Below are 17,317 nucleotides of genomic sequence, written 5' to 3'. Positions count from 1 at the left end.
ATACTGGGTATAAAAACTTATATAAGAGGAAAGCAGTTGAAGTTCTTGTGTGAAAAAGAAAAGAGAAGATATGGTTGACATATAAATATAGTCATTTCACAGATTAAATTCAGTAATAGATCAACTACAGGTATAAAGAAGAATTTACAAGATCAAAATTTACATCCAGTCGATATATAGCAATCTCGCTGATTAAATTTAATAATAGATGAACTGCCAGCATAAAAAAGGATTTACAAAATCAAAATTTAAATCCAGTGGATAGAACTAAGCATAACTTTATAAAGTTATTAGAATTGCTGAATGAAATACATGGAAAATTTATTTCGTAATGAATCTGGATGTAACGAAACGTGATATTTACTGAAAATCATGTTACATTCAAGTATGTTACCGGAATCAGTTTTCGAAATTTAATTTTTCATCCTGTTGTTTAAAAACTGAGACAGGAATTGTGGTTAGTGAAAATAAAGAAGTTCAGTTATGTAAATGTAGAAAGCATGTTCAAATAGAGTTATGTGTACAGATTTGTGTGTTGTTGATTTTTTTTTATTTCGCTGAAAGCTACATGAGGGCTATTTACGCTAGCCGTCCTTAATTTGACAGTGAAAGAATACAGGGAAGGCATCTAGTCATCACCTCCAACCGCCATCTCTTGGGCTACTCTTTTACCAACGAATAATGGGATTGACTGTAATATTATAACACTAACACAGCTGAAAGGGCGAAAATGTTTGGTGTGACGGGTATTCAAACCATCGACCCTCAGATTACGAGTCGAATGCCTTAACCCACCTGGCCATGCTGGGCCCTTAAATTATTTAAGGAAGGGAAACAAAAACATATTTGGTTAAAGAAATAAAAAGGAGCTGCTTATAGCTTAGCTTGTAGATGCAAAATGAACCACACTGAAGAAACTAGGCGTATAGTTAGTAAATGTAGTTAATGAGAAGAAAATGAAGTAAGTGTGAGATACAATAGATGTTTTTTTCTTTCTGTTGTGTATTCAGTTGGTACATTTATATTCATAATCTAGTGTTTGTTTGTTTTTGAATTTCGTGCAAAGCTACTCAAGGGCTATCTGCGCTAGCCGTCCCTAATTTAGCAGTGTAAGATTAGAAGGAAGGCAACTATACATCACCATCCACCGCCAACTCTTGGGCTACTCTTTTGCCAACGAATAATGGGATTGACCATAACATTATAACGCCCCACGGCTGAAAGAGCGAGCATGTTTGGTAGGACGGAAATTCGAACCCATGACCCTAAGATTACGAGTCGAACACCTTAACCCACCTGGCCATGTCGGGCCATCATAACCTAGTGAGGAAAAACGAGTTTACTTCAATGCCAATTTTCCTTTGATGAGCCCCCCGCTAGTACAGCGGTATGTCTCCGGATTTACAACGCTAAAATTAGGGGTTCGATTCCCCTCGGTGGGCTGAGCAGATAGCCCGATGTGGCTTTGCTATATGGAAAAAAACACAAACATCCTTTGATGAACTCTGCTGTTTGGGTAATATTCTTGATTTAATCCAGTTTTATCTCTAATTAAAGAGCATGAGTTTGGTCTCACAAATTTCCTAAATTACGGTATCGATATTTTTTTCTAAATGAGATAAAACGTGTATTCAACACTTCATGTAATTTTTTTATCTCTCTATCCGCCTTTTTCTTATTGCCTACGCACAAATTTTCGTCAGCTTACGTTTATCTCAGTTTTTACAACGTTCAAATTGTAAATCACAAGCCAAACAAGCACTCAATTTTAAAGTTTTTAAAAGTGTTTTTATTAAGTTTTAAAAAGTATTATAGTTTTTTCTTATATTTCATTTTTGTTACTAATGCGAATCCAAAATGTAAGCAACAATAAATCATGGCTGGTGCAAAGGGTAGGCCGTGCATCCCAAAATTTTCCTCTGAACCACCGAAGTTCATTCTTCCAAGCGGTATAAAAATCAGTGTGATTTTCTCTTAATTTCTAACAGTAAAAGAAACCTGCAAAAACTCCAGTGATCTGAGGCTGAACCTGTGATAAATCGGCCTATTTAAACAATAATGGTCAGCTTCTGTAACACAGTTATATATTAGAAAGTCTGAAAAGAAATCCTCTTTCAACTTATAAAACAACCATTTTTGTAAGTATTCCAAACAATTTTAATGAATTATCATATTTTTATATGTTCTCTAACATCAGTTTTCTTTGCAAACTTTCAGACATAGTCAAGTTATTCTTACACTTCGTTTTCAAAACACAGAAATATAACAAATGCACTTTTGCCTGTGAAATATTTGATATTTTGATTTAATTTATGATAAACTATATATAGTTAACAGTTTTGATTAAGCATAGCGCTTCATATTGAGCGAGTATTAGACTACTGCACTGAATAATAATAACGCGTTAGGTTATGTGAATAGGCCTTGTATTAAAACTACTATTCAGAAGCATGATTATTTTCAAAAGTAAGAGTTTTCTACGAAGCTTTTTTACTAAAGTATATCTCAGTAACTAGATCATTCATTCTTTTTTTATAACTGGAAAGTGTTTAGATGGTAACTTTTTGTTTGGGCATGAAAAATCTAGGTACTTTAAGACTTAGCTACATTTTTACTGAAATTTGAAAGACACGCTTGGCAAATACAAGAAGATCAGGCTATATCATATATGTGCATAAGTTATAAGGACACTTTGCTTTCTGAAAGCGAAAGAAAACCTTTGATTTATCTAATATATAATACTCCATATTGAGTGTAGACTGTGCTGTTGTCCACAGACTGTATTAAGTGAATATAGATGACTAACACGTGAGTACGTGATATTGGTATTACTATAGCATTAATAAGATTTAAGTGTGGTATGCTTGGTCGAGTCTGGCTATAGTTCAGTTTGGTTCTACGATTAACTCTGGATTAGATTTTGTTCAACTTAATCGAGTTAAATAGAAGTATTATGTGAAATGTACTATGAACGTTGCAAAAGTATAAAATAACTATTTACTAATAATTTAGGTAATTTACCTGTTTTATTTCTTTCTCCTTTCTTTTCGTTTATTAGTTTTACGAAAACTTTTCTATTCTTCATGTCCTTTATGCTGTTAATGTTACAGTGCAAAGTAAAATTTACTAAAGGCCATATTTGCTTGAAATAAATGCAGGTCTGATTATCACAGATGTAAATAACACAACATTACAAATCATCTTTAGATATATTTTTTGGTAGTGGTAACACAACAACCATATCTTATTATTTCAGTTACTTAAGCAAAGGGACATAGAAAACAAACTTTGTTCTAGTGTACCAAAAATAAAATAGTAATAGATTACTTCTTAGATGTACCATGACAATTGATACTATAGGGGAGAATGTTACATTTGATTTAATACAAAACATATTAAATAACTGAAGATTAAGTAGCCATATTGGGATAGTAGTTATTGGCCAAGCATTGCATACTTTGATATTACAGCACTTAGAGATGATGGCAAGCCATGAAATTAACATTTGATTGCTGTGCCATAGTTTATAAATTAATATGTTGTGTGATCCATGCTTGTATATCTTAATTTAACAGTAAAACCAATAATCCTAGCTACAATATACACACCTCTCGGTTTCATGGCCTAGTAAATCAGTAGTATTTTACCACTGGGCAATTACAGCATAATTCTCACACTCGCAGTACTGATGAAATTACATGTTCCAGTCAGAAAAGGCTGTAATTATATGCTTGAATATCTATTAATAAAGTTCAAATTTCTGGAAATTGTGATGCACACCTGTTCTTATGTTTTATTCTCATTTTTTTCAATACAATTAGTTTTTTATTTAAAAAAAATTCCTAATTATATATCTTTCCAGGTTTTATTAGACAATAAATAGTTATCTGTGTTTCACTGATTGTTGACAAAAACTATTAAGATATTTAGTTTAGTACAAAGTCTGCAGTGTATGAGAGTAGTAGCTTTAAAACAATCTAATTTACTGAAAAATATAAAAAGTCAACAACTCATTTGTCTTGCACATTTTAGTTTTATATGAAGAGTAAATATATATTAAACATTTCTGTATGATTAAGCTCTCATTTCCTGGGAGTTTTGCACAACATGGTTTAATACACAATTGTAATCTAAGACATCAAATAAAGAAAAAGCCATTTGTATAGATAATTCTTTTTCTTTCTTTTTAAATGTCTGTAAGATTGAAAACGTTCAGTAATGACAGTTGCTTCTTATTGTTAGTAAATGCAGTAACTTACCTTAATCAGTAGGGATGACTTCTTGTACCATTACACTTGACACACTGATTTGCTACAGTTTCATATCTCTAAATGTATCAAATATTTTGAAGGAGAGCTTCAGTCTTTATTATGTTCATAATTACATTTTAAAGTTAAAATACTGCACTTTTAAACTTTAAGCAATAAGAAACTGGAAGGTCACTGAAAACAGGCTACTAAGTTGTAAGTTTAACAGGCAGGTTTTGTGTATGAACTAAAACTTAAAAAATGTGTTTTAATAAAGAAAGACACGAGTTAACTCTACTGAAAAGGATAACTGTCATAGATTAATAACCTGCACATACCATGGTCTATAAATGAGATATTTAATACAACAGTAAGAGCTCTATTTTATACAGCTACTTTTATTTGTTTGTCATTGTGTATTAAATACTTATTTAGATCTTTCATGCAGTGTTCAAAATCTAGTAAGTTTATTTTAACAAGCATATTTTAAATGAAGTCAAACTATTGCCCTTATACAAAAATATAGGCCTAAAAAATTCATAACTACTCCCAATTTAGTAAAATCATTAATAATACTTATTAACTTCAAAAGAAAATACATGACTTGTGAATGTAGAAACATATTTTTATATTTATGTCTGATTTTTTTATTAGTTATTAGTTTGTCTGGTTTCAGATTTTTACAGAGGTTAATTTGAAAACTTTAAAATGTGCTATATGAAGTAACATTTTTTAAACCTCAGTATTACCTTTTATTCTCTTAAACTTACAATAAAAAAGCATGTAATATTGTATTCTTGAAGGTTCATCTGTTTAGAACTCAAAATTATATACTGCTGTTAAGGAACAGTATCGTTAGCTACCATGCGCCTATTTGGTATCCTACAGTCCTGGTCTCACCTTCCAAAAGATTATTCAAACTTTCCTAAGCAATATGTTGAGCGGGCAATGGAGCAAGTTGGTTGGAGGACTCCTAAAGGTCCACAATATCAAAGAAAGGAAATAAAAAGGAAAAAATTTCATTATAATATGTCAAGGCCATGGACAGAAGAATTTAGGAGAGCAAATGAACCTGGAACACAGAGGAAAAAAATATTTCTTGAACCAATTAAAGAATGGTCATTTTTTCGTGGAGATCGAGTGAGTTGCTTAACTTTATGATTAATACAAATATAATGTTTTTCATAAGATAAGAACTTGTCAGTTTATTGTGCATATAGTTTCATTTTCATTATTAAAAATAAGCTTGTTTGATAATAGTGATATTAGCGAGAAATATCAGGTGCCTAGACCTAAATGAAACATAATATTGTACTTAATACTGATGTGTGTGTGTGTGTGTATACATATATTGTCCATGCATGCATATACCCAGTACTTTTTCAAACACTGATGATGAAAGCTGTGTATAACTGGTAATTTAAGTCTTATGTACTTAGTGTTATGAATGAATTCTGATAAACCTATAAAAATAGACTTTCTCAATTTTATTTTCTTTGTACATATTAGTTTTACAAGTGTAATGAAAGGATATTTTCCATATACTTGTTTCTTTTTTAGTTTTGCAAGGATTACTTCCACTGATGTTTGTTTTTTTTGTAATTTTTACTTTAAGGTATGATTTTTTGCATTGCACATGTTTAATTCTCAAATCTAAAATTTTGTTTATATAGGTGGAAGTTATGGTAGGAAAAGACAAAGGAAAACAAGGAATAGTTAACTACATAGTTAAGGAACGAAACTGGGTTGTTGTGGAAGGACTTAATTGTGTAAGTGTCTGCTTGTAGAGAAGTTGTGTATATTAGATAATATTTGTATGAGATGATTTGCTAATATAAGTGCTTCACATTTCAATGGTATTTGCCAAGATGACTATTTGCTGTGGCTGGAAGTATCACAGATGGACATTTTTTGAAGCTACTTTGTTAATAACTAAGGCTTAAATTTTATCCTGAGTTTTCATAGACGTTATTTGACTTTTTTATAGCAATTTAGTATTTAGCTTATTTTTGGGATGTTTTTAAAAGATATGTTTGTAACTTTTTTAACCCTTAGATTGGTTAATAATTAGTCAAATTGTCTAAGTGCACTGTTTATGTGCTATAATGATTTGCTTCTTAAGATGATTAAAATAGGATTTATACTTAACTGTTGCAAATTTTACTCATTGAAGAAATTAGTTTTATTTTTTTTTGCTTACCTTCAATTTATAAAACCATTTTCTCATGTTCAACCTTTCACATCTGGTCACAAGTCAGTTTTATTGAACTACTATTTTATGAGTTTGTGTCAATAAATTTGGAATCAAATTGTAAATTATAATTCAAACTTTAATATTATATATGAATTCATTTCTTACTTTAACTGATCATGTCCAAATGTAGGTTTTAGTGAGTCATGTTGTATGTTGAATGCAGCACTGCTAAAAATTAGGTGTTTTTGATGTCAAAATACTGAGTCTATAGTTTTGTACAAATTAGGACCTCAAATTACTAATTTTGTTAAAGTAGTGTATCAAATAAGAACCTTGCATCTTTTTATTTTGCTGCATTGTAGCATATTTACTAGATCAAACATAGTTGCCCATTCACCTCTTTCCATTCTTATATTCACTTATTTCAGTAAATGACACATGAATAAGCAATAAATAGCTTACAATGTCCCCAAAGTGATTTTTCCTCACCATTTTATTTTTTGAAAAGGCTTTTATATTCATTTGATCCAAAATTTCAGTAAGGTAGGTTGTGTCTCTAGTCAGCTCGAAGTTTCATATTTTTTAAAATCTAAATATATCCTAGTTACTAAGCTTAATTTTATGGAATTAGTGTAGTTATTTATGGTTTTTTTCTGGTTATTCAACTGTGTATATATGTAAACCTAAAAAAAAAAAAAATGATATCCTCCAAATGCAAAATTTTAAAAGGCTTAGCAACCAAGTACAAAGGTCGTAGTGAGAAAAGATAATTGTTTGCTTTTCCTCTTGATTTATTGTTCTATATTTAATAAAAATAAGTTTAATAATTTATTTCTAAATAGTAATAATCTATAAACATATATGTAATCTATAGTAACTGAAATGTAATCACATATAACAAAATACTAGTTCACTAAAACACAGCCAAGACAGAGAAGACTAAAGGTCAGTTTTATATTACTGGATACATGAAATGAGTGAATGTGCACTGTGTCAGTGCAAGTTATGTAAAGTTAGCTGGGCAGAACAGGAAGGACAATATAATAAATATACATGTAAATATATGACATTGTAAGTTTTAAGCTACTTAGACTCAATATTTGTATTTTTGTATTATAATGTATAGCCATTCTAACACAAAAAAAAGCATAATTTTATATGTATTTCCTATTTTTTGTGTGATGTTTATTAGATTGGTCAAGTTACAGACCCCACCTAGTTGGAGTATAGATAATAACACAAAATATAGTTCTACCAGAAACAAACATTTGAAATGAGGGTTTAGAGATTACTCAAATAATATTTTGGACTTTTGAGATGAAGAATGGTTTTTAATCACAACATGAAATCATTCTGCACTCATAGTAGTAATGAAACACTATTTTCACAAATAAATATTTAGTAAAAATATTTCATTGAAAAATCAGATTTTTGGTATACAATACACATGTAATCTTTACTGAAAAACTACCAAATTTTTGTTAAGATACGCTTGCTGTATCAAAAGTTACAGTGCAATTAGTTAACATGTGCAAATGTGTAGAGGAAGTCGTGTATATTATACTGAGGCCCTAGTGAAATGGTTAAGTGAACATATAAATTTGCTTTAGATATTTTACATATTATGTACATTTGTAGTCTGTAACTTTTGTCTTGTACATATGTATTCTTCTTACAGCATTTCAGGTTCATTGGTAAACAGAAAAATTCTCCAGGTGTGTTAGTGCAGAGTGAAGGGCCTTTACTGGTGACTGGTCAGGTGTCCCTTGTTGACCCCTCAGACAAGTAGGCTTATGGAATTTATTTATGTTGGAAACAGATGTTGGTGATTTTATTTGATAATACAATATTGGCCCTTGTCTCACACACACACCACATTTTTCCATATTGAAATTTGTTTAATATTTCAAAATTAACCCAAGACTAGTCTTTGTATGGTAATACAAAATTTAATTTAATTAAATAGTCAACATAGTTTCAGTAAAAAGAAAATTTTGCCTTACAAATCTTTTAAAATTCTTTGAAAAAGCTATTACTTGTGTAGAAGATGTGGGTAAGGGTGTAGATTTGGTGTATCTGGATTTTCAGAAAGCATTTGACAAGGTGCCACATAAAGGGCTTGTAAAAAAAATTGTCCATGGTGTTCAGTATAAATTGCCAAGTTGGATTGAAGAAATCAGATGGTTATTACAAACTGGATTAATCCAGTCGAACTGGACTAATGTCCCAAAAATGGGGTACCTTAGGGCTCAGTCTCAGTACCTTTGCTCTTTTTAGTTTACACCAGTGACATATATGAAAGAATAGGTCAATAAGTTACATAACTTTTGTAGATTATATTAGTCTTAGATGTTGCTGTTGTGGAGAGGATGCTAGTAATTTACAAAAGGATTTCAGTCACTTAGTGAATTGAGAAAATAAATGGGAAATGGGTTTTAGTTATAATAAATGAAAGATAATACATGTGGATTATCATAATCTGAATTATAAGTATAATTTGGGTTGGAGAAACCTTAACAGCATCATGAAAGAAAAGGATCTTGGTGTAATAGTTGATCAGTCTCTAAAGCCATCCAAGCAGTGTGCTTTTGCTAGTGGGAGAGCAAATAGGATTTTAGGTTGTATCTACAGAATTATTAAATCAGAGTCTAAAGAGATTATAACTTTATTGTATAGAACAGTGGTTAGACCACATATGAAATATTGTGTTAAATCTTGGGCTTCCTGTCTCAGGGAAGATAGATTTGAATTGTTGGAAGAGGTTCAGAGAAGGGTTACTAGAATGATGCCTGGGGTGGAGGGATGTTTATACAAAAGGAGGTTGAAATCTCTCAAATTGTTTTTTCTTGGAAAAAGAAGAGTTAAGGGTCTGATTGATGTGTTTAATATTGTAAAGGGAACTGATAGTACTGATGCAGCAACTTTTGTCTTACGTAGCAGTGAAAGCAGTAGGATATCTAAGGTACACAGATATAAATTTTGGCTGAGTCATCTTCAGCTAAGACAGTTTTATTTTTCTAACAGGATGATTGGCCGATGGAATGTGTTGCCTGTGGATGTTGTGAAGGATTTAAATTTAAGTGAGTTTAAAAGATAGCTTGATAAGTATATGAATGATCACGGCTGGCTTCAAGATTTTTTTTTATAGATTTATTTACTAATAGTTTAGAGGATAGAAAAGCAAAGGTGAACCAATAGGTCTTGTGTTGTCCCAGAACCTTATATTATAGTAGAGTACAAAATGAAATAAAAATATTTCAATGCAGTAAACCAGCTGAGGTAGAGTGGAGGTACACTGATGAAGGTGAGAAGGTACGTGTGTCTGTAAGAACTGGACGAATAATTCCTATACCTAAGATGGCAGAAGAAACTCATGATTATAAAGAGAGAGCATTTTATTTAGGTATGTACAATATGAGTTTTGTAGCAAACTCAAATTGAATAAGTAATAGCTAGATTTTTGGAAGTGTTTATAGTATGGCTTACATTTTGTCAGACTTTTTCAACATGCTATAAATGTTACATGGAATTTAAACTTAAAAGTACCAGTAACTGAGGAAAACAGGTTAAAAAGTTTTGGAAGTGGAAATAGCACGGAATGTATATTTTACATTTTAAATGTTACCTTTCCAGAAAAAAATACTCTTGAAAAATATATATACACCCTTATGAATTACTATAAATGAAATTAAACTACTTTATATACATTAAGTTGTTGAGGTAGTAATTCATTTTTTAGTTAGTTATTTATCTCTAATTCAAGTTGTTATAGATTTATAGTTTTTCCTTCATTTAGCTTTGCTTTAAAATAATACTTTTGGCTACTTAGATTTGCAATGAAACTTTTGAGGTAGACAAAATAAAATCTAGTTATTGACATCAACCAATGCAGTAAACAGGAAATTTTCATAACTTGTCTGTTTCGAGCCAGGATAATGTCATGTGAACAATATAGTCAAGGTCAATAAATGGGATATAAGAATAAGTGTTTTAGCCTGTGAAAAATAAATATAGTTAGCTATAATGCTTTTAATTTTCAATAAATTACTTAATATTGAGAATAATGCTTTGGAGTTTTCTTTACATATAAGATTGTCTTTTTTAACTAGTACTTCTAATGTGTTTAAGGAGTTTATTTTTTGCTTAATTTTTTGTGTATATGTCATTTACAGTTACATTTTATACACAAAACAAGGTAGAAATAATATAAAAATAACACCATAAATTTATTTTAGAAAATTTAATTAACTAAAACAAATTGTAGGGGGAGTAATTTCACACTGGTGGTGAAAGTTATTTAAAATCCATCTTAATTTCAAGAAGTATAAAGAACTTTGTTTTTTAATTATGCAAAACTGAGAAACTTATTAAAATAAAACTATATTTGAATAACAGTTACTTGACTAGAAGTTTGAACTTGCAATTTTATTTGCACAGACTGAAGAAGAATGTATCACATAAAATTAATAAAATTACATTTAACTAGTAATTAATATAACCTATAAAGAAAACAATGATTTACTGTATTAGACCCATTGCTAGGTTGAAAACGAAGTGTTCCATTAAAATAGTGACAAAATTAAGTGACTTCCAAGTGGGCACGTCTGTCTGCTTTCTTAAAGAAGTGTATTAACCTTATTCAATTCACTGGAATATTTTTTTGTATTTGTGGATTGGTTAACATATGAAACAAAAGATATTGATTTAACTCCTTTAATATTTATTTTATATATATAGAAATTAGATATTTGTCAAATATGATTCTTTTAAATTTTAATAAATATGTTCTTTATTGGTTCATGCTGAAAGTTTATTTTGGATTAACAGTTCTTTTAGGTCCCAAAAGACAAAGCTAAAGTGCATGTATGTGTGTGTGTGTATTATCATTATTATTATTTATATATTTTTTAGAACAACCTAAAGACACAAAGTCAGAAGAGGTCATCAAAATTACATTTGAGCCAAAACTAATAACATTTGAACAAGACATTATGAATCACCTTGGCATCAAAGAAGATCGTCAGCCTTACAGAACCTACTGGTATTAATTTTGGGTTCATCAGTGTGCATATGTAGTATTTTGTGTTATCAAAAATGAAAAGACTAACTTTAATGACAGTTTTTATTATTTGGCAGAATGATCAATAATATACACAAGTCCATGTTAGTAGTATTGCGTTTTGAAAAATTGAATTGAATTTATAGCCTCATTAAAGTTATAGTGGTGAAATGTTGAATAAACTTTTATCTGGAGTAATAGGTTGTGTCTTTTTATTTCATAACAGTTGACACAGTGCAGTTGCCATTACAGGGATTTTTGCTAAAATAAACATAAACATATTTCTCTTAAATTTTGTCTTTGATTGAAAACTTGTAGCATTTATAGTTTTGAAAAACATATTTTATTGAGCTTATAATTGTAGGAAATATTTTTTAGATTTAACTTTAAAATATGAGGATATGCTATCAGTAATAAAATGAATCAAACAGTATTTACACAACTGGATGTGGAAGATGAGATACAGAAATTATGGCACTGTTATAAAGTAAAATAGAAATAAAACATTATTTCAAAGAAAAACTGTATACTTCATTTTACAAAGGCTTTTTGCAACACAAAATGCCATAATACATGAAGATAATTTTTTGCTAAGCTTCATAGATATTTATTAAAGTTTTGTGTTTATTATTTGAGAATATTACATTTTTATTCATGAATTAATCATGTACACACAAGTTGAGGAATGTTCTTTGGTCAAAAATTTCAAGTTCTCATGGTTTCTTGTTTGTTTTGAATTTTGTGCAAAGCTACACAAGGGCCATCTGCAGTGTAAGACTAAAGAGAGGGAAGCTAGTCATCACCACCAACCTCCAACTCATGGGCTACTCTTTTTACCATTGAATAATAGCATTGACTATTACATTATTATAATGTCCCCATGGCTGAAAGGGTGAGCATGTTTGGTGTGATGAGGATTCGAACCCATAACCTTCAGATTACGAGTCGAGCTCCATAACCACCTGGCATTGCCAAGCCACTTTTATGGTTTCTTACCCAAAATATTAAAATGTACCCTTGTAGTACTAATGAGTTTTGAATACAATTTCTTTAAGGTAATATTGTATGAACATATATTGATGGATAAATGTTATTATTACATTTATGAAAATTAATTTGAAGGTCTTTTAGGCCCAGTGGTTGGTGTGCTTGACTTATAATTTGTATATTGTGTGTTTGATTCCCTGTCTTCAAACATGCTTACCCTGTCAGGTGTTGGAACATTAAAATGTGATGGCTAATCCCATTATTTGTTGCTAAATGAGTAACCCAGTTGTTGGTGGTTGGTGATGTTGACTACCTGCCCTCTCTCTGGTCTACCAGTGCTAAATTATGAACAGCTGGTGCAGATTGCCATTAGATAGCTTTCTGCAAAATTCAAGACAATTGAAAGTCATGTTTGTCTTTCTTTTTAAAACATATTTTACATACCTTAGTGAATTAACTTACCTAATGCTACCAAGACAAAACATTTTTAGTCATCTGTTACACATGTACAGAACCTTGGAGTATTTTATCACAAGGTAACACCAAAGGATATCAGAAATGAACTAATGTTAGTGTTTCTCAATGCAATTTCTTTATTCAAGGGATGATAAAAGACGGTTGTGAATGACCTACTATTATAACGCAAGCCTGCAAACTTAAACTTCGTTAAAGTTGTTTTAGTTGCAATAATAGATGTTCAATAACTCAGCTGTGCAGATTTTGAAAATAATTTTTTTTCTATCACTCAAGTATTCTTTTCACAAATCGGGAAAGAAGAAAATTCTTATTTACCATAAATATAACACAATGTGTTTGAGTCATTTACACAACCTCTTGTTGCCAAAGTGATGAATAAATAGTATTTAAAAGAGAAAATGTCAAAGTGTACACATAAACAAATAGTATCCAGAAATGACACGTTATGCAGCCTGTTAACAGTTTATATACCAGTTGTGTGGTTTTTGTGGATTCTAAAATGATCGACCCCCGCTAGTACAGCGGTAAATCTTTGGATTTACAACGCTAAAATCAGAAGTTCGATCCCCCTTGGTGGACTCAGCAGATAGCCCAATGTGACTTTGCCATAAGAAAACACATTCTAAAACGATCGATAAGACATTGTTATTGGTCTAGAAAAATCTCTACCCATTAGTTGTCAACAGTTCAAGCATAACAAAATGTGACCTGATTTCAATGAAAATGGTTCACTTATGTACAAGTAGATATAACGTTTTGTGAAAAATCTGGACGTAATAGAGAAACGTGGATATTAAGAATTACCGTAGAACGTGTAAACATTTCAATACAATAAAACCATCGCATGCTTGTGTAATGTTATTGCATATACGCTCTGATTGAAGAGATTGGGTTGACTGTATGTTTTATATTTATTCATCACTATTTTTAGGAAAACAACAGTTGTGTTGTTTCAAAGGGTATCTGCTAGTAAAATAAAAAGTCCATTCAACTCCAATATGCACCTTTTCACAACATGATCATACAACAATATTGTATTTATTATAAGCTATAAAGAAGTGTCAGCTTGTAATTATTACAAATTGTTATATGTATATGTGTGTGAAGAGTAAATATTAAAATAAAAGGAAATGAATGAGAAAAAGGAACTGGAATTACAGCATCATATAAACAATACTTTCTACCGAAACTCATTTGTTGTCGCCATTGTTTAGTCGTTTTCCCTCTAGTCTCAAATTTACTAGGTAAGAGAGCACATATTATGTCATGTGACCTATTGGGTAGCGTTGGGCGAAAACAAATAACCAATCCTGTAGAACTAGATGTGGATAACTTTGTGCGAAATCCTATTAATAAGCAAAATAAGCTGTACCTTGTGTTGTGTTTTGTTAATTAATATGTCTCTTAGGCCTGGCATGGCCAAGCGTGTTAAGGCGTTCCACTCGTAATCCGAGGGTCGCGGGTTCGAATCACGGTCGCATCAAACATGCTCGCCCTTTCAGCCATGGGGACGTTATAATTTGACGGTCAATTCCACTATTCGTTGGTAAAAGAGTAGCCCAAGAGTTGGCGGTGGGTGGTGATGACTAGCTGCTTTCCCTCTAGTCTTACACTGCTAAATTAGGGACGGCTAGCACAGATAGCCCTCGAGTAGCTTTGTGCGAAATTCAAAAACAAAACAAGCAACATGTCTCCACCATATAATCCCAACATGGTCAATTTTGACACCATAAAAATCGAAAATTATCTAGATCACTTCTTTGGACCTACAAGAAGATATATTTGCACCATATCTTATGTAACTTGATTGACACACACATGAATAGTTCACGAAAACTCGAAGTTATGTTTGTCCACTGAAAAATTGAGCAAAAGACAAAAATTTTGAAATTGTCTATATCTGTTTGGTACCTTCATTTAGTATCTTTACACTAAATTCCACACAAAGTTGTAGATATATGATGAAGAAATGAACCAAAGCTAATGATATTGTGCGTTTTTATTATTTCCGACTGTCCTAAAAAAGATTCAAAATGGGCAAATCCGTTGTTTTTTTCTTTTTTGATGTCAATATGTTGGTCACATAAAATTTATACTTTTACCAGTTTTCATCTTGATTGTAGTAAATATGACCACACACGAGCCCAAAATTTACATTTTTGGATTGTTTGACCCTTGACTCAACGAAATATTCAAAAAGGTGCTGAGCGAATTGGACCAAGGTTTAACTCTATCGTGTTTCAAGTCAAACCACCAAAAAATAAAGGAATAGTGGTCGAGTGAAGAGAATTTGGAAGAAGAAAGAATTGAGGTGAAACGATACATAAAAAGAGTACGACTGTCTAGGTAAAACAATACATAAAAAGAGTACGACTGTCTAGGTGAAACAATACATAGAAAGAGTATGACTGTCTGCAGAGACGTAATTTAACAAATCCGAAACTTAATTATCACTGAAAAACACTTCTAAGCAATCTTGTTTTGCTGTTGTCTTTTTTCAAATTAAATATATATTTAAGAATTTACTGTATTATATACGCTTAAAGCTAGTAGACTTTTCTTTCTTGTTTTAGATAGAACAGTATTTCGATCTTTATACTGAGGCCTACTGCATCAGATAAGAGAATACAAGCTGAGATGTCGATCTACTATAAACAAGCAAGAGTGTTAAAAACTACGGTGTTTACACTACCTGAAACACCATTAAAACATCTATATTTGTGGTTATGCGAACTCGTTCATGTGAAGAGTTCCTCTCACCTTAAGAGTTCAGATGTTTGATATCTGTAATTGAGTACAAAGCTGCAAAATGGGCTATCTGTGCTCTTCCTACCACGAGTATCGAAACCAGGTTTCTAGCGATATAAGTCTGCAGACGTACTGTTTTGCCACAGGGAGGATTAGTTTTCAAAATTAGAAAAAGAGATGTTACTTTAATTAGCGGTAACACCAATATAATATATCTGAAATACATCAATATTTCACTTAAATATTAGAAAAATATGTTCGTAATTTGTAAATCTGTGCTGTGTTTGGTTCAAGCGACATTTTGCTTTTAATTAAAAAGATAACGTTTACAATTAGTTAGATTGTTTGTTTTATTAATTTCGCTCAAAGCTGCTCAATGGCTATCTGCGTTAACAGTCCCAAATTTAGCAGTATAAGACTAGAGGGAAGGCAGCTAGTAATCACCACCCACAGGCAACTCCTAGACTATTCTTTTTGTCAACGAAATGTGGGATTAACCGTAACTATATAACGCTCTCGCAACTGAAATGGTAAGCGTGTTTGTTGTGATGGGGAGGGTGTATTTGTGTGTTGCGTATTTTTCTTATAACAAAGCCACATCAGGCTATCTACTTTGTCCACCGAGGGGAATCGAACCCATTATTTTAGCGTTGTAAATCCCAAGACTTACCGCTGTCTGAACAGAGAAAGTGACAGAGAGAGAAAATGAATAGAAATAAAAGCAGAAGAGAAACATAGAACTAAAAGTAACGTTAGTTTGCGATAACAGATATTTATTTATTCTACACTATATGACTTGAAAACATCTGTAATATTTATGATTCTCAGAGTCTCTCTGATAAAATTTTGTTCCTATAGTTGCTGGTTGTCTTTTTTAAGATACAATAACTTAAGACGTGTAACTGTCATTATAATATAAAGTAGATATTTTATGTTGAATGAAAGATTTATTGTACTTAAGTAAGCAGTTTCTTTATTAAATATGCAGTGACTTATTATGGGTTTAATACATGTACATAAAGTTGTTGTTGTTTTGAATTAAGCACAAAGCTACACAATGAGCTATCTTTGCTCTGTCTACCATGGGTATCGAAACCCGGTTTTTAGCATTGTAAGTCCGCAGACATACCGCTGAGCCACTGTGGGGCAGTACATAAAGAAAATACGTTATAGGTCACGTCTGTGTATACATTAATATTTTATTTTCCCCGAAAGAACATATTCATTTTCTAAATATTTTGAGTACCTTCCCTCTAGTATCACACTGCTAAATTAGGGACGGCTAGCGTAGATAGCCCTCGTGTAGCTTTGCGCGAAAATCAAAAACTAAACAAAACAAACCACATAAAATAATATTTTCAAGGATATCACTGGGTGAAGCGAAAGATGGAATACTTAATTTGTGTAACGATTTTTGTTTCTTTTGAATTTTCGCGTTAAGCTACACAAGGGCTATTTGAGTAAGCCGTCCCTAATTTAGTAGTATAAAACTAGAGGGAAGGCAATTAGTCATCATCACCCACCGCCAACTTTTGGGCTACTCTTTTACCAACGAATAGTGGGATTGACTGAACATTATAATGCCCCACAGCTGAAAGGGCGAGC

At 31.4% G+C, this 17,317-nt stretch overlaps 1 protein-coding gene across 5 annotated transcripts; it reads left to right on the top strand.

Moving 5' to 3' along the window:
* The first annotated feature begins 1,678 nt into the window (after positions 1 to 1,678).
* On the top strand, positions 1,679 to 11,698 carry mRpL24 (mitochondrial ribosomal protein L24). Of its 5 annotated transcripts, none has more exons than XM_076475195.1 (6): positions 1,679 to 2,138; positions 5,051 to 5,387; positions 5,921 to 6,016; positions 8,120 to 8,226; positions 9,708 to 9,844; positions 11,353 to 11,698. In XM_076475195.1, exons 2-6 carry the CDS (start codon positions 5,112 to 5,114, stop codon positions 11,487 to 11,489), a joined length of 753 nt encoding a protein of 250 aa, XP_076331310.1. In that variant the 5' UTR covers positions 1,679 to 2,138; positions 5,051 to 5,111; the 3' UTR covers positions 11,490 to 11,698. The 5 variants fall into 5 exon arrangements, with proteins under 5 accessions (XP_076331310.1, XP_076331309.1, XP_076331311.1 ...); XM_076475194.1 differs by lacking the exon at positions 1,679 to 2,138 and adding an exon at positions 2,337 to 2,466; XM_076475196.1 differs by lacking the exon at positions 1,679 to 2,138 and adding an exon at positions 2,377 to 2,812.
* Positions 11,699 to 17,317: the final 5,619 nt, after the last annotated feature.

Source organism: Tachypleus tridentatus, chromosome 13, assembly GCF_004210375.1.
Source record: "Tachypleus tridentatus isolate NWPU-2018 chromosome 13, ASM421037v1, whole genome shotgun sequence".
Classification (NCBI taxonomy): Eukaryota; Metazoa; Arthropoda; class Merostomata; order Xiphosura; family Limulidae; genus Tachypleus; species Tachypleus tridentatus.
This window is presented reverse-complemented; position numbering and strand designations above follow the sequence as displayed.

Excerpts from the sequence above, each read along its gene's own strand:
- mRpL24 (XM_076475195.1), top strand. The coding sequence starts at position 5,112 with ATGCGCCTATTTGGTATCCTACAGTCCTGGTCTCACCTTCCAAAAGAT. Across the intron at positions 5,388-5,920 it reads CATTTTTTCGTGGAGATCGA|GTGGAAGTTATGGTAGGAAA; the intron begins GTGAGTTGCTTA and ends TTGTTTATATAG. Across the intron at positions 8,227-9,707 it reads CTTGTTGACCCCTCAGACAA|TAAACCAGCTGAGGTAGAGT; the intron begins GTAGGCTTATGG and ends ATTTCAATGCAG.